The sequence below is a fragment of the Mercenaria mercenaria genome, chromosome 1 (assembly GCF_021730395.1).
Source record: "Mercenaria mercenaria strain notata chromosome 1, MADL_Memer_1, whole genome shotgun sequence".
NCBI lineage: Eukaryota > Metazoa > Mollusca > Bivalvia > Venerida > Veneridae > Mercenaria > Mercenaria mercenaria.
The window spans coordinates 55,353,452-55,379,448 of record NC_069361.1 but is presented as its reverse complement, the minus strand read 5'-3'; the positions used below and the strand labels follow the sequence as shown (position 1 = coordinate 55,379,448).

Sequence of the window (25,997 nt, the reverse complement as noted above, 5' to 3'; positions counted from 1 at the left end):
ATAAAATATCATATATGGTATTGGATAGACAAAATGCAGTTTTAATCAATTTACAGTCAATAACACTAGTTAAAAATAAACAAACTGGCTGTTTCTTCTAGCCAATACATGTAGGAACATTATTTTCTTAAAGTGCAATGTCTTCTATGAAAATTTCCATCATAGCGTATTTATACGTAATTAGGCCATTTGCAATTAAATGCAGATACAATGATTATTCAAAATATTCACTGGTCGTTTCATGTGATAAGGGGGGTCTTTGTAATGTTTCTGTAAGAAAATATTCACGTTTTCCATTGATTACTAACAATTCCTGTCTGCAGTTCCTAGGCAGTTATTTTACCGCAGTTTCTTTTTATCGTGTTTTCAGTGCACTTTTCAAGTAAATGTTAAATAATAATCCTTCTTTCAAGGTTGAATATTTGACAAGATATTAGTATTTTTATTATGGATTATTTGTGTATTCTCTCCCTCCCGCTCTTACAGGCTTGTCGCGTTTTTGATAGTTATTACTGCTTGCTTGTTGCAGCCGTATTAGAACATCTAAAGACAGAATTATATTTTGCATTTGGCATGATTATGATTTTAACAAGAGTAATCATGCAATTCTAGGGAGATTTCTCAAGCCAAACTCTGTATTAACTTTGCGTTCATACAGAAAACTATGTTCTCCAGTACGTATCTTAAATGTATATCCATATATTATATGGGTTTTAGGCATAAACAGTTTCTTGAAAATTATTACTGATGAGGTATTGTAGCTACAACAAAAACATTTAACACAGAAACATATTAAGCATATTGCTTGGCTGAGTACTAGAGTGATTCTTCATGTCAGACTTTAGAAATGTATCGTTTACAAGTACGCATGCTAATTTTGTATCTATATATTTTATGCTGATTTTTGCCCTTACAATATTATTCATTCGATATTTAAATAAACTGTCGTTATCCCTTTTTTTATCAAGCTTTCATTTCACTTTATTTCTTACTTACGCACTACAAATGCATGCATTTTAGTTTCGACACTATTCAAAGAAGCTGAGAGAGACCTGATTGGCAATCCCATGTGCAATTCGACGATTCCAGATTAAAAGAATTATTCAAGTTCAAACTTATTTTCTGTTTTATTCGGAACATGGGGGCATGGTGGAAAATACCTTTTTAATGTTAACGTTTTAATGAAAGTCTTACTGCATGTTTTAAATGTTTTAAGGCTAGTTAATGCACAAAGGTAACGATAACCGCAATTACCACATTTCTTCAGGTCACTACCGTATCGTACAACATCGTACCAACTGTCAGTTACAAGCAGAACTAATTCGAACATTTTGTGTATTGGAATAATGTCAAAAAATAATACCTGTATTCTATATTTCTTGTTTGATGTTATGTTTTAGATAGGAACATGGAATTGGTAAATAACTGATTTATCGCGTCGTATAGTGAGTTTTAAGACTTGGTAAAAGTGAAAAGGCTTTGACTACTTATATGCCGGCTTTGAACTAACGGATTCTACTATTCCGGGTATATGGAACAACTGACGTTCCAAATTTATATTTGAAAACTAGATTCACACTAAATGTATCAGTATCCATGTCAACAATACGGAATTCCCTGGAATTTGAGTAAACACTGTAAAATTCAAATGAAATGGACTAAGCAGCTGATTTTGCATGTGCGGTATTTGTTAGTTTTCCCATTTCAGGTAGATACAAGCATGAAAGGTATGTTATTGTTAATTAATTTAGTGTTGATGCATTCAAAACCCGTTTTAGTGCCCAACAGTTCATATGATATATACTGAACAGCAAAAGAAACTATTCAGATGTATAACTGGTATATTTTGAAATAAAAAAAAAAATAATTTTTCAAATTTGAATTGTTTCTTCATACCAAAATTACATTTGAAGATCTTCACGTGATAAGTTTTTAAGAATTAACCAACCGTGAAGTCAGTAGTCCCACAATAGCGTTTGAAAGGCTATATCTTCTTCGCGTCAGTTGATTTGTAACGTCCAAATTGGGCACTCGCGCTAAATTTGATTCAGTCTTACGGTGCAACCAACAATATTTTTTAAACGTTTTGCTGTTTTTCGAGTTAGTCAATGATCAATATTTCCAATGACAATAAAATTTCACAAAGAAAATTTTTAATTACAGGCGCACGTGAATTTCGTACAAACAGCTATTGTTGGACTACTGACTTCACGGTTGATTGATTTTTTAAAATTTTACAAGTGAAGTTCTTCAAGTGTAATGTGATATGAAAAACGCAAGTGATTTATAAATTAAAGTTTTATAATAAAAATACCCTAGTTATAAAACTGGATAGTTCCTTTTGCTGTTCAGTATACTTTGTCAATTATATTTATAATGAGAATCATTTAAAACAAGCCAGGAAAATTACTGTCAGACTGGTGATAATCTGCAGAAGTTTAAATCTTACACGAGATAGTAAGCGAATAACAGTATGATTATAAAGATTTGCCGAACAAACAGACGGGCAACGCCTATTCTAATATTCCTTCCACTTCTTTTGTGAGATACATTGATATAAAGTAAAATGTTTACTTTTTATACATGCAAATAAGGTTTTAGTGCGCATATGTCTTTAATAACGAAAACTACAATAAGTAAGAAGTAAGTTACCAGTAGACGGTCAGAATCAAATGTCCACACTGATGAATTGTTTTTCAAAGCTATGATCATGCTACCATTTATAACGCTGGATCTTTGCGAAAGTTCACACCATATCCTGAAATAAAAAGCATCTCCATCTCCGAATGTTTTATTTTCAATGATTTAAACTAAGAAATAAGAATAGTTCTTAATTATCTGTAATCTTCGTTACTTTCACTCAAGTTAAATTTAAGTTGAGGTAGATTACGGCAGTTAAAACTATTAAGGTAGTTCTGCACGTTTGGATCGAAACATTTTCTATAATGTAGAATTTGATTAAACCCTGATTTTTCAAAACTTCAAAATATACTAAAAATACAGCAATTAAAAAGATAGGGTCGTGTGCTTGACTTTTTGCTTGACTGATTTGAAACATTTGGACCTCACAGTGAGTCTATGGGAAAATCATAAAATTCACAATATTTTCGCGAACAGAAATGTTTCTACAATGTAGATTTTAATAAAACTTCTCATAGTTGTAAATAATCATATGACCTATAATGTGGTGAAATAAAATGTATAGGTCCGTGTGATTATTTTTGAGATATTTGACCATGATTAAAGTGAACCGCACATTCCACGCTAATTTTATGACATTATTTTGAATTCTAAATCGGTCATATGTTTTAACATGATAATTTAAATCAGAAACATCCCTCATGGTTCTCTCATGCGTAAGCGATTGATATTATTTGGTACCATTTAAGGGATTTTATGGTCTCAGATGACATGGGTTAACACCTGCCGGCAGTTAAAGCAATATCGAAATATTGTATTTTGCTAATGTATACACTGTCACCATACTCCTAGAACTGTTACACTTCAAGAGCAACGTGTTTTTATTAAAGCAAAATTTCAGCAAATCCTAATTCTACATGAACACTCTCAGTACATTTTAAAAGACTGTGCTATTTTTCTCGTCATATTATAATGCACATGTATATGAAATGACAATTGTGCGCATTGTTCTTGCATCCAAATTTCATTCCACGAAATTTGATAAAACCAACGTTGCGCGATTTTCAGTGTACTGAGTTTATAATTTTATATTATGCTAATCTTGTCTTGTTAGAAATGTCAGCACAAAAATATCTGCATTTTATTGATTTTCATTTCTTATACTGACGTTACAACTATACTAAGCTTTTCTAAGTGAACGCGTTTTTGCTGATTTCTTTAAGATAGTGAATTAACGTTCATGTTTCAGTTTTTTAATATAACACATTTTTGATTATGCATATACATGCACTTATAACAACATGTTGTAAATAACAGTTTTAAATCTAAAGAAAATCATTTCGTGCAAAAGTACATTTTTGTATTCAATTCTTTTTACTACGTCATCCAAATTAAGTGTGCATGTAACTGTTTTGATTATACATGTTGTAAATAACAGTTTTAAATCTAAAGAAAATCATTTCGTGCAAAAGTATATTTTTGTATTCAATTCTTTTTACTACGTCATCCAAATTAAGTGTGCATGTAACTGTTTTGATTATGTAAAACGAACGATTAACATTAATGAGAACACACGAGTGTAAACATACTGACCATTACAAGAATATGGATCAGCCAGGCACGACAGCTAAGTAAGTGTTTTCTTTTTTTATATGATTTTCCTTTTGCAAGTTTATATAGCATGTATTGAAACCTTACAAAAATGGTTTATGTTACAAAAATGATAAAATTTCATGATTCCAAATTTTTTATTTCGTTATACTTTTTAATGTCACGCCTTTAGAAAAGAAGATATTTCTCACAGTACTGTGATTAGTGTTTATAATAAGCGTTGCATCAACTTTTTCATTTCGTTAAATAATCAATGATAATGTATTAAGGAGGACATTGACCCGTAAGACAATTTCCGTTCGTTAACATATTGTAAAATCACATATGTTCGCTAGGTTAAAATTTCGCGAATTAGGGTTTGTTCGCGAGGTTTGATATTCAATCATATTCATTAATATATTCAACTGCAAAAATGATACCATACTCGAATTTGAATTACTCTAATGGTGAATATTTACGCGAGGATTAATTTTCGCGAAATATAGGAGCTCGTGAATATATCAAAAATTAAACCCTCGCGAAAATTTATGCTTTTACATTTATTTTCCGTATAAGATTTCGGCATTCTCAGATTATTATGAAAAAATGTTTTCTGTTGTGGTCGAAGGATGCCAGAATTGTATTAAGAGGATACGTAATCGCACGGGAATAGACAATTGACCAGACGCCGGCTGTCAATCAAACCAATAAATCGATAAGCAATCAACCAATCAATGCGCTTGATTCGACGCACACCTCCAGACGGTGTTAATGTAAATATTACCCTCCGACATTTTATTGATTTTCATTTCTTTTACTGCCGTTACAACTATACTAAGCTTTTCTAAGTGAACGCGTTTTTGCTGATTTCTTTAAGATAGTGAATTAACGTTCATGTTTCAATTTTTTAATATAACACATTTTTGATTATGCATATACATGCACTTATAACAACATGTTGTAAATAACAGTTTTAAATCTAAAGAAAATCATTTCGTGCAAAAGTACATTTTTGTATTCAATTCTTTTTACTACGTCATCCAAATTAAGTGTGCATGTAACTGTTTTGATTATACATGTTGTAAATAACAGTTTTAAATCTAAAGAAAATCATTTCGTGCAAAAGTATATTTTTGTATTCAATTCTTTTTACTACGTCATCCAAATTAAGTGTGCATGTAACTGGTTTGATATTCAATCATATTCATTAATATATTCAACTGCAAAAATGATACCATACTCGAATTTGAATTACTCTTATGGTGAATATTTACGCGAGGATTAATTTTCGCGAAATATAGGAGCTCGTGAATATATCAAAAATTAAACCCTCGCGAAAATTTATGCTTTTACATTTATTTTCCGTATAAGATTTCGGCATTCTCAGATTATTATGAAAAATGTTTTCTGTTGTGGTCGAAGGATGCCAGAATTGTATTAAGAGGATACGTAATCGCACGGGAATAGACAATTGACCAGACGCCGGCTGTCAATCAAACCAATAAATCGATAAGCAATCAACCAATCAATGCGCTTGATTCGACGCACACCTCCAGACGGTGTTAATGTAAATATTACCCTCCTACATTGCGATCTCGACACCGATAAAAATAACTGATAATTCCTTTTGAAAATGATTATATATACAAGTAAAACTTATTAGAAATGGTAAAAAGGTGTCAGTGGGGACTTTGCAAGTCCGATAGTCGCTTCCCAGAACGCCTAGATTATTCCTTTTCCTAAACCTAAGTAAAGTTTTGAGAAGTATCTTCGCTGGATTAAGACTTGTGGACGTCCTCACAGACAATTGAAAGTGGATAAAATCGACGGAAACTACCACATATTTGTATATACAATGGTATTAATATATCTAGCTTTCACTTAATTCACATTTCAACCGGACGCCGTGCGATAAATTAGTCTAAATTTGGCATCGTAGGTGGCTACGAGCTACGATCGATGTATGTGTTCACATTAAATACGGGCATCGTGCCATATATATTTTTTTTTTTGCAATTTCAGTGCAGTTTTCTTGCAGTCACCGCAGGCTTCCAACGGAACTCTTACGTGCTGAAGATGATATATATAACCATCTGAAAAATGTTATGCTATATAAAGGCCGCCGCACGGAAATGATGTGGCCGCGCGATGATTGCTCAATATCCATGCGATTTCATTCGGTACTGCAGCAAGCAGGAACCTTGTGGCAGCTCTGCGAGTGCCGTGCGAAGGTCTCAGGTGTCTACAATTTCCGTACGATTTCTTTTAGGCACTTTGTCCACAGAATATCGTGCGTTGGCTGCACGATTAGCGCATGGCCTCCTAACGATGCCTGTGCGGAGATTGTGCAATGCCCACTACGACATGTCTACGGTCTACGGGCTTTCAATTAATTCAAATATGTATCACTTTTCGCTAAACAAAGTCGTAGAGGCTGCGGAGCCCGTACGAAAATCGCACATCCATACTCCCGCCCCCCTCCCCCCTCCCCACTCCCACACCCCCACCCCCACTGCCTCCGCAGTCTCAAAGAAAGGAGGATACGGGCAGTCTACGGGTTCTGCAGACACATCGTAGGCCAAAGATAAACTAGGCATTGTTGGTTTATTTCTCAGCCATAGCACTTCTTATTGGGCATTTACATAACGAGGAACTGTGAAAAGAAAGTGCCAAAATGTTCAAGTAGCAACAATATGAACTAAAAGTACGAAAGACCCGTGTTGACATTTCAACTTCATTATTTCACGATTTCTGCTTCCTGATTTCACGATTTCCACTTCATGAATTCACGATTTCACGATTTCCACTTCATGAATTCACGATTTCACGAAAAAACTTCACGATTTCTTGATTTCACGATTTCATGATTTCACGATTTCTTGATTTCACGATTTCCACTTCATGAATTCACGATTTCTGCTTCCTGAATTCACGATTTCCACTTCATGAATTCACGATTTCCACTTCTTGAATTCACGATTTCACGATTTCAACTTCACGAATTCACGATTTCCACTTCACGAATTCACGATTTCCACTTCATGAATTCACGATTTCACGATTTCAACTTCATGAATTCACGATTTCCACTTCACGAATTCACGATTTCCACTTCATGAATTCACGATTTCACGAATTCACGATTTCACCTTCATGAATTCACGATTTCCACTTCACGATTTCAACTTCATGAATTCACGATTTCAACTTCATGAATTCACGATTTCCACTTCACGAATTCACGATTTCACGATTTCCACTTCACGATTTCACGATTTCAACTTCACGAATTCACGATTTCAACTTCATGAATTCACGATTTCCACTTCACGAATTCACGATTTCCACTTCACGAATTCACGAATTCACGATTTCCACTTCACGAATTCACGATTTCAACTTCACGAATTCACGATTTCCACTTCACGAATTCACGATTTCAACTTCATGAATTCACGATTTCACCATCGTGAATTCGTGAAGTGGAAATCGAGAATTCGTGAAGTGGAAATCGTGAATTCATGAAGTGGAAATCGTGAAATCGTGAATTCATGAAGTGGAAATCGTGAAATCATGAAGCAGAAATCGTGAAATAATGAAGTTGAAATGTCACCACGGGTCTTTCGTATAAAAGTGCTACATTATTCGTGCCCAAACTTTTCAGTTGCCTCGATCAACATGTACGTGGAAAGACATCGGTGATGTGAATTCTTTTTAGGTTGAGGGAGAAGGGCTATTTATACCTCAAATGTAAATGTATCATTATCCTTCAGTGCACTTTTTCCAGTTTTGCACACGGGGCATAAGTACTGATAGAGTACAAGTTGAGAATATACTAAGAACATATCAAACTGAATGATAAACAAATATTTTTATAATAATAAAAACACGCATAAACTTGTCAGTGATTTATTAAAGAAGCAACACAAAACTTTCAACAATAAATAATTATCATCAGTAATTGTCGTCGTGTAGCCTTCTTCCGTCTTCTTTTGTCTTCTGAATATACATGCTTTCTCAACTAATTCCGTCCCCGAATGTCGGAAAATCCCAAAACTATCAATGTAAGACTCCTAACAGTACTTTCTCGAAATTCATCTAAATGTTTTAAAGACACATAATAAGACAGCAATTTCTTGCCAATCTCTTCAGAAGTATCGCGTAAAGTAGCAGCAGCAGCCATTATCGATCTAAATGTCGGAGGTTTAGTATTTTGTGGTACCATGTGACCTGTAGGCGGAGCCTGGCGTCTGGTCAATTGTCATTACCGGTCCATTACCTTAAGAGATTGTTTTATGAGACCGCATTTTTTCGCCTTTCTTTAAGTGCTCCCTTCATGCACGTTGTACTGTATATCCGGGTATTAGCTTTCGTGTGAATTTGACCGGATGGAGAATTATGGATACCCTAATCTTTTTTCCATGCATTAGAGCGAATTGTGTCCAATCTAATTAAGGAGGTAATACTTACGTTTGTCCTGGTTCTATTGGAATACATTGTTCACCAGCTACAGTAACACCATTTACTGTATCGATGTATGATGAATCAAGATTAACGCCTTCTATAAGTACTGTCGTAGTGTCATTCGAATACATATTTAGCTGGTATACCTATGTCAAAGAAATTAATGCACAAAATAGCAAAGCAAAGTGAAACTGTAGAAGGGCTGATCAAAAAGCATGTGCTAGGCTTGACAATGTTAATACAGTAAAATTCGATTGCAGCAAAACTGTCGGACCAGTTGAAATGTGTCCTTATATTCAAGGATCTTTATATCCGTATTGCGAACCAATTCGTCAAACACGATGCCAGATATCTACTGGTTGTATCAACAGCAACTTTAAGTAAATACTATAGGCAATCTAAATTTTACAGTTATTGCAAAAATATACAGTACAAAAATGAAAATACTTTCCGTATATCAAAAAAGGAGAACGAATTTTTAAGAGTAACAGTCACTTCCCTTAAGAATGTAACTACATTTGTAAATGTTTACAAATCAATACATAACAAATAATTTTCTAAATTTTTGCATATTATCTGCTTTTAATGATTTAAAATTTCAACTCAAATAGCCCAGTAAAATCAAATTATACTTTATCACACATTTAAACGACACCTATTCATGAAATAAATCTATTGATAGAACTGAATTTGAAGTCACAAATAAAGGTCATTCAACGGCACTTAAATTGCGGCATATATATAAAACCAAACAGTTATCACTGCACATAAATCTTTAATATTTATCCGCTGAAATATGGGCATTCTCTCTTTGGATTGTATCGATCTTTTACCTTCGGTCAAGTGCCATTGCTCTTGATTAAACTTCTGGAAATTACTTTTAAACACTTGAAATAGACACTTTTTTTCTGTTATAGATTCATATAATTAACCTAGAATTAGTTTAATCATATGACTGAAATAACAGACTATGTGGAAATTAGCGTTCACTATATCCAAGAAGTTTGCTTATATAATTGTCGTTATATATTTGCTAAGTAGAGAATTAATGTCTGTAGAAAATATACATTTTGCAGTGACTGTAGAAACAGGTTCAAATAGAAGGTTGTTTGCGAGTGGTGCATTATTGTCAAATAATATATTTCCACGAAAAATGAGCATTAGGTCTTACATTTTCTTTCAAATTCAACATGTTGCAATACATTTTCAGTGGACTAATTGCATATAAAATGTACGTGTGCTGTATTTTTATATAGAACTTTAGAAACCAGTTAATAATCTAGTTCTTCAATTTTAGTTCAACAAGAGGCCCGAATGGACCTCATTCAACCACCTGAGGAGAACCATGACCTTTAGACATTGCTCCTGAACAAATCTGATAAACATTCATTAAGTAGTTAATTAAAAGTTATATAAAGGTTTCTCTATTTTTACTATGATTAACCATTAAAGTGACCAGAACCATTTCAACAAATGTAGGGGACATCCATACAAGGACACCACATACCAAAGTTTAGTGACTGTCCATCAAGCAGTTCATGTATTTTCTGTTTACAGCCCTTGAAGCCGCTAAATCAATCAAGTGGAACCGTTTGAAAAAATAAAAATGATCTTACACAGTTTCGGGAAGTTCCATAAAGCAATGCAAGGGGATGTTGTTTGAAGGTTTTTCTATTCATAGCTCTGGCAGCCTCTAAATTCAGGGAAGCAGAACAATTGGAACAAACTGAGAGAGGACCTTACTAGAACGCTATAGAACAAATTAGATTATCATCAATCATGCGTATCGAGAGGTGAAGTTGTTTAAGTTTGTTTCTATTTGTGGTCCGTAAATCAGTTTAGCCAATAATTGCACAAATTCAAAGATATTATTATAATGATGCTACAGACCAAGTTTGGTGATAATCCATGAAGCAATTCATGTTAAGACGTCGTTTAAAGTATAACTATACTGGCTTCAAAAATCTGTTTAGCAAAATAATTTGAAAAAAAAAAAAATCAAAGAGGAACTTATAGCAATGCTACAAACCAAGTTTGCTGATGTTCCACAAAGCGGTTTATAGGAACAAGTCGTTTGAGTGCTTTTCTACTTTTAGTCCCGGTGGGCCATCACTCAGACAAAACCATCTGGAAACAAATCGATCGATAACACCGATGGATGCTCCCCGATATTACTGTATCATAAAGGGGCTTTTCAGTCCAGAAGGTTGTGTCAAATAGAAATAATACCTGTGAGTTGGGAATATAACAACTTAAGACCACATATTTCATTTGAAAACGAACTTATATTTATTGCAGAATAAAGCAGTAGACTTGACACTTAATGAAGTTTGGTAAAAAGAAGTGGCGGGCGTTGAAAGTCTGAAATAAGCATGTCAGTATTCTTGTCAGACTTTGATTAAGGTTACCAATTAATTTAAAGCAAATATTTACACTATAAGGAAAGAAATCTTTGAGTTATACTCCGGACAAGGTTTTAAAAAAAGTGAAATTATTAAAAACTAGGACCACCTAGATTTATGATTCCTTGTCAGTGCACTCCCTTTCATTGACCTCTATCAATATGTGTAAAGTATCAAGTCAATACCTTACATAGTATTCAAGTTATAGCCCGGACAATATTTCCAAACAGGGAGATAATTAAAAACAATGAGACCACCTATGGTTCCTTGTCACTGCACTCCATTTCATTGACCTCTATCAATATGTGTAAAGTATCAAGTCAATACCTTACATAGTATTCAAGTTATAGCCCGGACAATAATTCCAAACAGGGAGATCATTAAAAACAATGAGATCACCTATGGTTTCTTGTCACTGCACTCCCTCTCATTGACCTCTATCAGTATGTGTGAAGTATCAAAAAGAAAAAATGGGAACTCAACAGGTCGACCAAAGTATCAAGTCAATACCTTACATAGTATTCAAGTTATAGCCCGGACAATATTTCCAAACAGGGAGATAATTAAAAACAATGAGACCATCTATGGTTCCTTGTCACTGCACTCCCTTTCATTGACCTCTATCAATATGTGTAAAGTATCAAGTCAATACCTTACATAGTATTCAAGTTATAGCCCGGACAATATTTCCAAACAGGGAGATTATTAAAAACAATGAGATCACCTATGGTTCCTTGTCACTGCACTCCCTCTCATTGACCTCTATCAGTATGTGTAAAGTATCAAAAAGAAAAAGTGGGAACTCAACAGGTCGCCCAACACAACAAAAACGAAATTGCTGCAGGCTCGCGTTTGATTGAGATTGCACGCAAGTCAATATCATACATAGTGTTGAAGTTATAGCCTGGACATGATTTCCAAAGAACGGGAGATAATTAAAAATGATACCACCTAGAATTATGGTTCCTTGTCACAGCACTCCATCTCACTGACTTCTATCAATATGTAAAGTATCAAGTCAGTTTCTTAGATTGTATTTGAGTTAAGCCCCGGAGAAAGTTTTCAAAAAGAAGTGATAATTCAAAAATGGGACAACCTAGAGTTATGAATCCTTATCACTGCACTTCTTTTTTTTCTTTCTTTCTTTTTTTTCTTTTTTTAGCTCTTTCGGCACCAAAAAAAGCCAAGCGGAACTACTTGAAATTCTCTCAAGAAGGATGATAGAGGCCAACTTTGTTGATGATCAATCGAGTCGTAGGTAGAACATTTAGTTGTGTCAGAGTTTTCTAGTCCAATACAAAATAAAATAACTATTTTTTATAAAAAATTGAAATAGACAATACTAAGGTATACGGTCATGTTTGGATGAATCAAGTTTATAATAAATTAAAAAACATGACCTACCATATTTCATAATTTTGAAATAACATTTTATCCTGTATTTATACCAAACAATTATCAATTTTTAATCCATTGCCACGAGTGATGGACGCTATAGGAATGGTCTCCGTCCGTCTGTCGTTTCGTCCGTCCGTCCGTAAAAATTGTGTCCGCCCCATATAAATCAAAATCTTCAAGGATTTCCATGAAACTTGAATCAAATGATCACCTCATCAAGACAATGTGCAGAACCCATGAGTCAGTAATGTCAGCGCAAGAGCAAACTCAATGTTAAAGATTTGGGCCTTCCATTTTGTCTCCGCTCTGTATCTCGTAAACACCTTCATGAATTTTCATGAAACTTGGGTCAAATGATCACCTCATCAAGACGAAGCACAGAACTTATGATGAGTCAGCCATGTCAGCACGACTCAAGGTGAAAGGTTTGATCCTTCCATTTTATGTCCGCTCTGTATCTCTCCTAAAACCCTTGAGGGATTTTAAATTCATTGGTTTAAACATATTGATTCATCTATATAGTATCTCATAGTAATTACAATTATACAGTTTTGCACATAGTATAGACAAGTGGATATATTTAAATTCATTGATGTCTTTATACAAAGATTATAGCATATACTATAAAACGTCAATGCTTCAACCAAACACCATCAATCCTTTTATATCCATAACATCGGCGGAGGATATAGCTGTTTTTTAGACTGCCTTGTACAATTTATTTATCTTTTGGTAAAATGAGTCTGTGTTTTGTACAGTTTGTTTTCGTTATTTAAGGACATATGATTCTGTTTGCAAAATATGGACTCTGCAGGTGAAAATATGCTCTGCAAAGCAAGCCCCCGAAACATACCTAGTTCTAACTTACACACATTGCTTAGCCGGTAGATGGATTCAAAATCAATTTACAAAGAAAATCATTTTACATAAATGCACGTTATAGCGAAGGAAAGAAAAACTAAAATTTCAAGTTAAATTATGAATGTTTTACGATCTCAGATTCTTATTTTCAATAGATTCAAACACAATTGGTTGTTTAATAGAATACAGAAATACGTCTTTAAACACTTATTTTCAACTTTGCTTATCCCAGCAAGGGCGTATAAAAGGGTGTATTCAAAAACAAACATCAGCACTAGCCCCATTGCTCTATTAAATCCGCTATACTATGATTAACACATTTGCAGTATATAACGTTACCAAAGATACAAATGTATTCAGTTTTTACATGTTTTCTTTTGCGTTGTTAAGTCTAATAATGACACTTATGTGTGACTCATTTCGATTTTTTAGGATCAAGATCTAGATAAGAAGATCCTTTAGCAGCATTTATCATTCAATTTATGTAAAAGCAGACATGATTTAATAGAATCTGTTCATGAGAAGTAACGAAAGTATATAACTGTAGAAGGAAATTGCAAAACCTGCATATATTTCAGAATTCGACTAATATTTGTGAATTCCACATCACATTCTAATATATCACAGTATACTGACGTTGAAGAAGCTTCAACACAATTAGGGGGCTGTGTAGCTAGATATGAAAAGCACTAAGTTTGTTCGATATTGCCTTTAACTATATCTCACATTTTGGGATTACTGGGTAAATTGATAGGTTTCACTTTTGCGATCTACTGTATTGTTTTCCAGATCTTAATGCAAATCTGCTTATTACAAATATGACATTCACCATGGTTTTGCATATTACTTTAAATCTTGGTAAATAGGAACATAATTTCAAAAGTAATAATTTTTCAAAAGTAATAATTTTACATTCTATGTTTCTTTTTTTAGTGCAAACCGTTTTCGACGCGTTCACTTGCATCCAAGATTTATATGAATTTAGAAAGATACTTAAAAACATACCGATTGATTCTTCCCAATATCATTATATTATAAGAAAACTATATAAATTATCGCATAAATTACAAGACGTAAGTTCATTTCTATCCTCGTTTCATTTATGCATTGTAATAAATCCATTTGTTTCTTAACTTTGCGACTTTAAATGTATTTATAGAGTAACCCGGACCCGATTTTAGGCTACTGCCGTTACAGACCGTTATAAGTACATGTATAGATAATAAGTAAAAGGTATTTTGACAAATTGTTAAATATTTAACTTGACCATCATTCTACTTAATTCTTATGCCAATAAAAAATAAAATCAATACTTTAAGGTGGATGCTACAGACTACAATAGCCAGTCGGAACACTATCCACAATTGTGTGTAATGTTTACAAATCCCAACTATGGTTGAATTTTATAATGTATTTCTGTGGAAGAAGTCGACTGAACTCAGGGATGGACGACAGACATTATATCTGATGAAGTAGGAGATGAAATGTAATGGCTTACTATATTAGGAATAATATTATAATTGCAATTATACCTTAGTAATTTCTGGGTATCCGCATTCTGTTGTTTCTAAGGCTGTTGTGCTGTCAATGCACCTAGTCCCATTCCATTGGCAATGTAAATATGGTTGGTAACTTGCAAGACTTTTGCACTGCTTGCAGTTATGGGAGGGTTGGACAAGATTTTCACAGGCATAAATGATAACTGAAATAAAAATAAAAGATAACAAGAGTCAATAATTCATAATTTCGATCAGTCAATTACTAATGATGTTTTTGGATGAGGCCAGTTTAGCTATATATAAAACATACATAAATTAGTTAACATCATGGCAAAACATGTAATAAAAAAGACAATTAGTTTGTTTAAATAGGTAAAACTAAATATCAATGAATTCAGATAGTATGTTTTCTCGCATGCTAGACATACTTTTCCAGTTTTTAGTTTTGCCAGTGCTGGAAAAATTCAATTTACATTCAGGGGTATAAGATAACTCACTTGCTGAATTCATACGCTACTATTTATGATGTCCTACAGTGCAGTGATTAAAAGAAAATAAATTGTTTTGTTGCATTATTTCTATTAATTTTGAAGTATACATTATGCAAGAAAACGAATCTATCACTATTTAAAAGTGCAAATGGATATAACTAGCTTTCAGGAAAGTTTTTCTGGTTACTCGACAGAGCCTCTTTACCTCCTGAACATTTAACCACAAGCCAGATATTTCCATCCGTACCTTCAGCTTGTGAAAGATTCTTATTTTCATTCGTTACTATGCTTGTGGTGGTATGTAACATCAGAAGTTTACACCGATGTAAACAAATGTTGTCTATGCGTTTGTCTCATCTCTTACCTTGTTAAATCCGTGTGAATAAAGCACTTACTTGGTAGTGTTTCACCTAAAGGTGAATCACCCCAAACTACCTGTAAGGCCCCTTTGAGTCTATCTACAGGTCTTGATATTGTAAACATCTCCTCCTGAAAGAAACATATGCAATCTAAATTCCTACTTGGATAAGACAAAAAAAATTGAACCAGCAGATATAATATTTGATCATTTGTTTATCTGAGTATCAATGAAGCAGGACAAACATTCAAAGGAATGTATGTTTTACGATCACTTAGGATATATTGTTAGGATATGTATTGTACCACGGATACAATGTAAGGACAATATTCTCGAATACAACAGAGAATCAGAAAAGTTTAGCACTACATCTGATACTTTCGAGAGCCAAAAAAACTGGAAAAATCCAGAAAAACAAATCAGTATATGTAATTATATGTTATATCATAAGGGTCATCATGGGTTCTATAAAAATCAGTGCAGTCATTAATCGTCAGACAAAAACACATCCTTTTCCTAAGTGTGTTTTGTTTGTAAAAAGTGTTTGTAAATCGTTTAGAAAAGTTACCAGTTTTATCTGTTGCTGCAGGCATTGTAATATTAAATATAAAATTCACTAATTTGTACAAAAAGGAGAATAAAATATATAAAGATAAGTCTACCCTCCCGCTAAGCTCAAGAGGAAGTGCGCAGATATACGGACCGTTAAGTCATGAATTCGAGCTCCTGGAGAAGCGTTTGTTCTCCTGAACGATTTAATATAAGACACTGTGTCTGGAATCATACGTTGTCCACATCTGATTTAAGTGGAAAACTTGGCATTTCCTTGCGGAGGAACATGTCGTTACCTAATGAATATTGTTGAGAAAACGGCGCTAAACCCAAACACAAACAAACATCAACTTAATTACATATTATCTACAATTCTTCAACAATTGATGTCACTTTGCTGTTTTATTTCAAAGTACTAAATTAAATGATTTAAGTATATGAAAACAATCACATGTAAGATAGTATACATTTGCACAAATGATTTAGCGAGTTGGATTTTACGGTGAATCGATATCTAAAAGTCATATATCGCCGTTTCTTTTTTTTCTTCAAACTTTGGCTTTCCGTGTTGTTACTTTCCATTCGCATTTCACACACATATTCGTAATCATACTAGAAGACATGAAAAATATTCACATTTGTTAGAATACTACTCAAGCCCATTGTGTACTTTTTGAAATAAGCGCAACTCACTCACGCGATGCCGTGCTACTGTCGTGAGCTCACTCACACAATGCCGTGTTACTGTCGTGAGCTATCTGATGGAACATTTATCGAATAAACATATACTACTAGCAGGAAATAATCTACAAGGCACGTGCTTTTTAAAAACTTATATCATATAGTTGCTTTGTATTTTTAAATCATTACATAAATCAAGTACAAGTAAACATCAACATCATCCACATCAAACTTGATACAAGAGTACAACACATTCCATATGAGCAATTTCCATTGTTTATCATAAATGCAATATATGTAATTTCATTGATTAACAGTATATCAAAAATCACTTCTTTGGTAAACTAACGCTGAAATACGAGGGATGTTCGAAATAAATTGCTTATTTCTATCTGGAGACTTCAAATTTCAAGTTAGCCCATAAGGGCTCATTTCATGCCCTCGAAGTACTCCCCGTGGCTAGAAATGCAAAGTTTCAGCCGATGTATCCACTTCTTGAAGGCGTCACGGTACGCTGATTTGGGCACAGTAATAAGGTACTGATGAATGGCATATCCAAGTGCCTGTCGGGACTGGTATTTCCGCCCAGCAAGGAATGATTTCAATTTCGGAAACAAAAAGAAATCACATGGGGCAAGGTCTGGGGAATACGGGGGTGAGGCAAAACAGTTACTTTTTCTTTCTTCAAAAACGTCGTAACTATTGCGGAGGTATGAGCGGGGGCATTACAGAGTTTGAGATTTCGACCTTCGCCTTCCCCTTCAACGTCTCTTGCGAAGTTAACGTATGAAGTTGAAGTTCGATTAAAATTCCTTGAGATTTCAAACATTAGAATGAACCTTACTTCTTTTAATCCGCCCATTCAATTTGTCCGTAATTATGATCGTATTTTTCGTGCATTTTGATACCAATTATCCGAAAGGGCAGGAGTTTTACAAGCGGCTTTAGAAATGAAAATTAAATAAAAAACATTTCAATTAATATAATCATGGATATTAGAGCGATTACAAAAAAAAAAAAAAAAAAAAAAAACGAAATCAGACGATAAAACAATGTGAATAATGTAAAAAATCGTTAGTGTTGTTCCAAACATTTAGGTTTTATATAAAATTATGTCAGTATAGTCAGTATACAATGCACGATTGTAAATCATACATGAGAGGAAATAAAAATGATTATTACATACCAAAAATTATTTTCCATTGGGTTTCTTCAATGGACCGCGATCGTGCAATATTTTTCCATATCATGACGTTGAACGCTTTCATATCGGACTAGTCCCAATCCGTGACTCTAGTTACCTCTCCTGCCGGTGCGTCCATTGCGGATCTCGTTTCTTTAGTTTTTTTGTTGCTATTGTGTGTTTGTTTAATTTGTAATTTATGCAACATTTTGTTCACTTTTACACTTTGATTAATCTGACCTATTAGATACTAGCATGTAGTAATTTATCAGACTGAAATGAAATGAAAGTTATAATTACGTCATAAGTTGGACTAATATAGGACGTGGAATGGTTTCTTAATGATGTAATGGAAAGAATCGCGTGATGTCCATGGCGTCCACGCGCACGTTGCGACAACAAGTTGACGTCATTTTCGCGGAAAACATTAATGCGCGTCAGTTTGATTTGTTAATTGCGTTTTCGGAGAATTTTTTTCCGTATTTTTTCCTGTCTTTCGTGACAGAACGATAATTTAAATATAAATTAATCATTTGATAGTGGATATGTAATAAAAAGGTTATCAACTTTGTATGTGGATATATGCACTCGTTCTTTCGCAGACAATATTGCGCTCCTAAAGTCGCGCAATATTACCGCTGCAGAACTCGTGCATATATCCACATACAAAGTTAATAACCTATAATGATCGTATCTAAATGATAATGACACTCTGTATAACTCTGTATAATGCCAAACTCTCAGACAGCACAATATGATTTTAATATACTATTTTATAAGTAAAGCATCTGCGGATCCAGGAATTTTGGTTAGAGGGACACCAACATTAAAGAGGGGGTCACCCAATTTAAGTGGGAGGGGGGGGGGGGGGGGGGGGGGTGTAGGGTAGGGTAGAGTCACACCGAGTTTCAAGACCGACTTTCTTTGTAAAATGTAAGAAACAAAGGGGGAATTAACCCAAAATGTCCCTCTGCCAGGCTCTGGTTCCGTGCATTTAAAGAATGGAGTTATCCCATACGGCTAACAGGAAACTTCTCGCATCATGATATCATAGATCTGAAATTGTCTGATACTTCAGAAGAATTTCCGTCTTACTAGTACCATTTTATGTTTATGATTAAAACGCAACTGTCGTATTAAGTGTCCGACAGAAACAGATTGATTTTATTTGGATGTGAAAATAAAATGTTCCACCAAATGATAATCGCGCGTAATTATTTATTTTTCAAGTAAAATGACTGTCATGCCATGTGCCTCCATCCAGATTTCAGTCTTTGATGCCGAGTATGTGGACAGAGTAGATGTAAAAAGAATGAAGTTTCGACTTTCGTGATATCACACCTTCGGACGTTCAAAACTTCACTTTATACGACAAAAAGGCCTATCTGGTATAATCGATACCGCCTGGGGACACAAATATGCCGTAGAAGTTAAAGTTTGAACAAAATCTCAAAGTTTCTCAAAATCAGTTGATAACTTCATACTTCCAGGTTCAATTCAATGTATTTACTATAATAATATAGATAAAATCATTAGCCATACAAAACTTCATTATTCTTATACCTATTGATAGTGTTTCGCATCAAATTTAGTCTAATTATTTATATGGATAATCAAATAACTTAATAAGCAGAAATCCTGAAACTAAGCTTTTTATTTCGCATAGTAATAAAGAGAAGTCTTAGGCTTACGTGATATTACATGGAAAACTTTAGTAGCAACGTGTGATATAAATAAAATACACGCATATCGGTGACGTTTTACCCAAAATATATATGAGAGACGTTGAAGGGGAAGGCGAAGTTTGAAATCTCAAACTCTCTATTGTCATGTAGAAGACGGACATGTTTAAAACCAGTGGCAGGGCGTCGTTTCTGATAATACTTTTTCAGTTTCTTCAGTACTACGTCTTTGTAGTACTTTCCGGTGATGCTTTTGCCCTTTTTCACCGGCACTTTTATTGCGACTCCTTCACCAGAGAAGAAGATTGCATACAAAACCTTCTTTGCACTCAAAGAACGTTTGGCAATTATTGGGCGTTTGCTGTGTTTAGTGGCCCAGATCTTATTGCTAACCTTTCTTACGGGCTCAAAATAATGGACCCAGGTTTCATCACCTGTGACGACATTGGCAAACTGCTTTTTGTCATATTTTGGAAACTTTTTGGCCACTTTAACCCGTTGCCTCTTTTGCTCATCAGTCAACAGATGTGGCACCCATCTAGCAGAAATCTTTCTGACTTTCAAATGCTTCTTCAAAATAAGGTGAACCGTTGACAGTGATATGCCTACCTTTCGTGCAATATCACGAACTGTAAATCTGGCATCTCCTTCAATGATTTCCTTTATTTCGGAAACGATTTCTTTACGAGATGCAGATTTTGGCCTACCTGATTTCGGTGCATTTTTGATGGACTCTACACAAGACTCAAATTTCTTTTTCCACCGCCGAACTGTGTCATAAGACACACAAGAAGGTCCATAAGCAGTACAAAGTTCAGTCATCAGCTGCTTCAAAGAACAACCAAGTTTTGAGCGAGCTTTGATATAAGCCCGTATTTCATCTTTCTTGTCGACGCTTCTACCAACCATTTTTACTACAGTGGTCAATAATTGCATGTATTCAAATCGCAAATTTTATGTCTTACACTTAGTCTAACATGTACATTTATACACCGTTGTGTAGGTATTGAATAACCCTATTCAGGTAGGTATTGGTTTTTATCGTGCCCCACGTGGATATCGAGCTAGAGGACAATAAGCAATTCATATCGAACACTCCTCGTACCATAATATTAAATATACCATTATATCTCTTCACCTTATTGGTATAAATATGACACAAACCTTATGAATTTTACAGGTGATGCTGCCACCTTCGTCGAACTGTGCAGTTTTAAACCACAAAATTTGCGTATCAGACATGATCTTGCATTTGTAGGTCACTGACCCTGCCTGATAAAGGATCAAACATTACATAAAACACATAGCTAGACATTTATATGTATAAAACAAGTAATGCTATGCATATGCATAATATTAGCCTTCGTACTATACACAAATGACGAGCAGGTAACCTACAAAACTAATAACTAATGTCGATACGCATATATATTTCCTTTGATATAGTTAAATCATACAGAAAAAAAACTGGTGTCAAAACAATGGTTATGAAAACAACCAGATAGCAGATAAGAGAGCTACAATGGCACCAGATCGCTTCCGTGAGATTCATACTTCAACACATATGGAAATCTGTTTCTCAAGATAGTAGGCGTATCCTTCTGCAAATCAAAGAAGGTGAAAGACCTGAGTAAAGAAATCCACAGAATCATCTTTAGTTCACCCTATATACATAAAGGAACAATTTGCCACTAACAGAAACATTGCTTAATCAAATCTGCGATGTAGAAAAGATACCGTTTGAAGATTTTTTCTAACTTTAGCTCTGATGTACCGTATATGCAGCCGAGCGTAACCGCTTGCAGATCGTTAGAAAGTAACCACCCAAGAGAACATCTAAATTTTATCGAATTCCACTAAATAGGTAGAGTAAAAATATATTATCACATCGTTCGAAGAAAATATTGATATACGGATGACGGCCGGGGAGTTATCAATATAGCAGACTTTGAAGCTATTGCTCTCTAGTCAGTTTAAGCAGAAGAAAAATAACATTATTATACGAAGTTTAAGGTTGGTTATAATATCTTCGAGTTATTTGCTCTTCTGCAAAATGTATACTGTTGCATAATTATTACATTGAATTTTGTGGTGTCGCAAACTATTTCCGCACGTTTTAAGACATTACATGGCCACTTAAATACTTGAGACATTTCTTCCAAGGTCCATCAAAAGATTGTGTAGTTATTCCCTTTTGACGCACACAAACGTGTACAATGGCATCATTGAAAACGAGAGTTTGATACCCGAACTACTTCTACACTTTTATAGGATTTCTTATTCTTACGAATTTTTATACGCATGAACATATAATGTGCATGGTGTTTTTTTCTGAGATTGACAAAGGTGTATGTACTCTTTACCTCATATTTGTAGAGTGCCAAATGAACACAAATATTTGAACCTCTCTCGAACCATTTGAACCTTTGTTTAAAGAAGGGAGCATCAATCAAATTAATAAATATTTAAATATTTCAATGCTAAGTTAACACCATATATTTATGATTCTCGGCGGAACATATATCCGTGAGAGAAGAGGCAAGTTTCTCTTTTCTTGCTGAACGCCAAACACTTCAGCTACTGCCACTAATTAGCAGGTTTTTGCCAGGTTTTAACCTAGGATAAATAGATTTTGATATCTCCAATTTCATTTGTTGCACTCTGAAAATGATTTGAACCTCTCTGTTTAAAAGTCAATGCTAGGTACAAACTATATTAATTAATGTTTGCTTGGAATATGCTTAAGGAAGAAATAATGGAATTTATCGGAAGAAGCTGTTTATAGGTTCTGCTTTATATTTATCTTTCGCTTCTCATTACACCAATTTTAACGCACTAGAGAATGGTCAATGACAGGATGCTACAAAATAAATTGGGTAAAATTCAGACCCGTTATTTTAAGTATATGTTGATGCACGAAGCTGCACGTCGTACTGATAATCTGTACAATTAGCTCACTATGAACAACGTAGAATATATTTTTTTCGTTTCTTTCCATTCCTAGGTGCACTAACATGTGTGTCAAAAATATTTTAACTAGATATTGATAAGAGAACATATAATATAAATCATATGATACATACTTCCTTTAAATTTATGCCAGCTATATTAATTTCATAGTCTCTATCTCGAGAAATGTACACTGTACCATTTGGGGCTCGGACACTGCTGTCATCTGAGATCATTGTATAGTTTATGACTCGAGGACATTCACCTGCCTTTATCTGAACACCCTGAAAAAATATTTACATATGTTACACACAGTGTTTGCTAAAGCATTAAACAGAACACTTTAATATGCACAGTCAATTAGACGAATATATGGAGTTAAATGTGTTATGGGCACGTAACATTATTTCATAGTAAATTAAGTTTGAAAATAAAACGAAAAATAAAAAGAAAGACCCTAAGGCCCTGTATCGAACAACTTTAGTTTTTACCCGCCCCACAAGAATAACCAAGTATTTAAAGCTACTCGCCCACAGATTGGTTGAAATTTTTCAACATTTTCACTGCATCCACGTTTGAAAAAAAATTATATATGACACTGAAAAATAATAAAGTTAAATATACGCAAATACAAGAAGAATGTAAATTTTCTATATTACGTCAAAAGTGTTGCAACGGTTTACTACATTCTATATAATAGTTTGCCTATGCAAAACCTCTAGGGTGCTTACAAGTTTCTTTTAATATTTGACCAAGTGACCTAGGTACCCAGTCACAAACTTGACACAGTTTTCATTATTTTCATTAAGGTATTGGACCCCTAATAGTAATGTTTAAAAAATGGTATTTGTTTGATATATTCTTAAAGCTGACCATGTTTTGCAACTTTTACCGTGCCGTTTTCTGTAAATTCTGTATAATTTATGGTATTTCTTCAAGCTCAAGTAGAGACTAATTTCAGTGTGATGGCTACTATCTTAAACGTTTTCAGAGAATTCATTACAGCATTAATTTTGATAAAAGAAACATCAAACTATTGTTAAACAATTACAAAACACAAAATAAAACTGTAAAAAAACTGTATCATTTTTTTCTAGGGTGCCTCAAGTAAAGAGAGACAGAATTCTAACCCTAACATTGAAAAATAAAGGTCGATACCTGTGGGTCTGTTTTGAATTTTGCTCACTTCATTCAAATATAATCTTGAGGCAGAAGTAAAACCTACCTGCATTTCTTCCACTATATGTAATCTAAAGAATGAAGGCAAAATAAAGAACTTTTACCGCATGTAACTCCGTATTTTTAAAGATGCCTAACTCTAACCCTCCTGATTCAGGGGTAAATTCACTTTGAACAGCAAGAAATGAAAACTTTCCACTTTTGTACAATACATTCATAATAAGTCTTGAAAGAAGTAAAAACTTACAAGATAAAAGGAAAATATGGAGAGAAAAATTTGGTCCCAGTGGGGCTTGAACCTACGCCCCCCCCCCCTGAAAATTGCAGTCAAAGTAGATTATGGAAGGAACTGAATACTCTTCAAAAAGGAGGTACTCTATTACAGGTCCAATACGTTAAGAAAGATATTATGCCAAAGTTTTATAAAGATGAGGTAGAAAATGTTACTAGAGCGTTAACAAAGTTTTCCCCTTTTTCTAGTGTCGTAGATGTTGACCTCAGATAACTAAGTCGCGATCTCTCCTGAGATTTTATTGACCAGGTTTCATGTAGATTTTGAGTTGACAGATTGTTGAAGACTTACGACATCCGACGAGGGACGCCGGACACAGAATGATAACAACACCTCATCATGAGCGTTTTGCGCTAATGTGGTCAAAAAACTTAGATATAATAGTTGGTGTAACAAAAGTATCCTAATAATACATGAAAACCATGAAAACAGATTTCTATTTCAAATCAAAACAGAAATATGCTGTTGTATCATTGATGTAATAAAATAAAAATTTACACTAGTGTTGCAGCTTTTGTCACTATCAATACAGTATGACTGGCTATTGTTCTGACACCATTTACACGTCCTATTACTTTTTGTACAAATACTTAACCTGTAATATAGCAATAACAAGGCATTAAATTGTCATACAAGTCAAACAATGTTTTTACATAGACTGCAAAATACAATCTCTTTCAATTTTCATTGAGCACGCATTAACAACATTGATCTAGTAAAAGTCTTATAACAAAGAAGTGTTGTATTAGAAAAAAATAAATCATTCACAATATACCAATGCTACTGCATTAAGTGATCGGCAAAGATTTTTGTTTTACTATAGATTTTGCAATAAGAATTATTGTTTATCAACGGGAAGTCGTTCTTGACAAATCATTGACTAATATATGGCAGTTGAAACATATATGATGCCTGAACACAAATTGAGTCTTTATAGCGTTTATATAGGTTTGTGAGTTATTTCCTGGTCTTTTGGGATCATGGCGTCTTTTCAATGTATCTGTTCATCATGAGAATTATCATTGAGTCGTGCTCAGGGCGTGGGGTGTTTCATATTTAAAAATTTCTCATGCATAGAATCAAACGAAGTTTGCTATTATTCTGCTTGACTCTGTTCTGTAAAAGAATCTTCTTATAGATTTTATCAACAATACTGATTGTCTGAATTAACTTGTTTTCTCATGAATCTGCAAACAAATTTGTATTCAGAACTAAGCAAGTTTACATTTTATAATCCATACAGCATACAATATACGCCACTGTGTTGAGTATACTATATGATATATCGGTTAAAAAAGCAAAGAGCATATTTTAACGCTAAACATCTTCATATTAGACATTTGCGAATTAAGTCTACGTGGACTGCGGACACCTAAGACGATAGATTTTTTCAAGTGGACCGTCTCAACATAATTTGATTATATTATGCGCGGTAGGAAAACGAGTTTATAACGGCAATAGGCTTTGGATTATTATATCATCACTATGCGGTAGGTGATATAAATTCGGATGTGCCTGTTTTAAAGGCCTACCTTCCGTACCCGGGGGAAATGGTTATCACCTTAGCATGATACATAATATTTTCTAATTGTCACCTTATTATCAAGTTATTAATTGTAGCTTATGGTAAACAGAACTTTTGCATACATTATCAAGAGCAAAAACATATGACCTTTGCCAACAAACCACCACTATCAGATACCTCAGCACAACAGGAGGTTAATCATGACCAAATGATTATATATATTTTTTTGTACATAATATAGGTGAGTTATG

At 34.0% G+C, this 25,997-nt stretch overlaps 1 protein-coding gene across 1 annotated transcript in view; it reads right to left on the bottom strand.

Moving 5' to 3' along the window:
- LOC123558541 (plexin-2-like) overlaps positions 1-25,797 on the bottom strand; it is a 59,870-nt gene extending 34,073 nt beyond the window's left edge. Inside the window, exons 1-8 of the mRNA XM_053548891.1 lie at positions 25,754-25,797; positions 24,720-24,816; positions 22,885-23,034; positions 20,966-21,073; positions 15,741-15,834; positions 14,888-15,057; positions 8,701-8,840; positions 2,653-2,758 (exon numbers count right to left, since the gene is read on the bottom strand). Of these exons, the coding sequence (XP_053404866.1) occupies positions 2,653-2,758; positions 8,701-8,840; positions 14,888-15,057; positions 15,741-15,834; positions 20,966-21,073; positions 22,885-23,034; positions 24,720-24,816; positions 25,754-25,797 (909 nt within the window). The remainder of the gene's footprint in view (positions 1-2,652; positions 2,759-8,700; positions 8,841-14,887; positions 15,058-15,740; positions 15,835-20,965; positions 21,074-22,884; positions 23,035-24,719; positions 24,817-25,753) is intronic.
- Between the last annotated feature and the right edge of the window lie 200 nt (positions 25,798-25,997).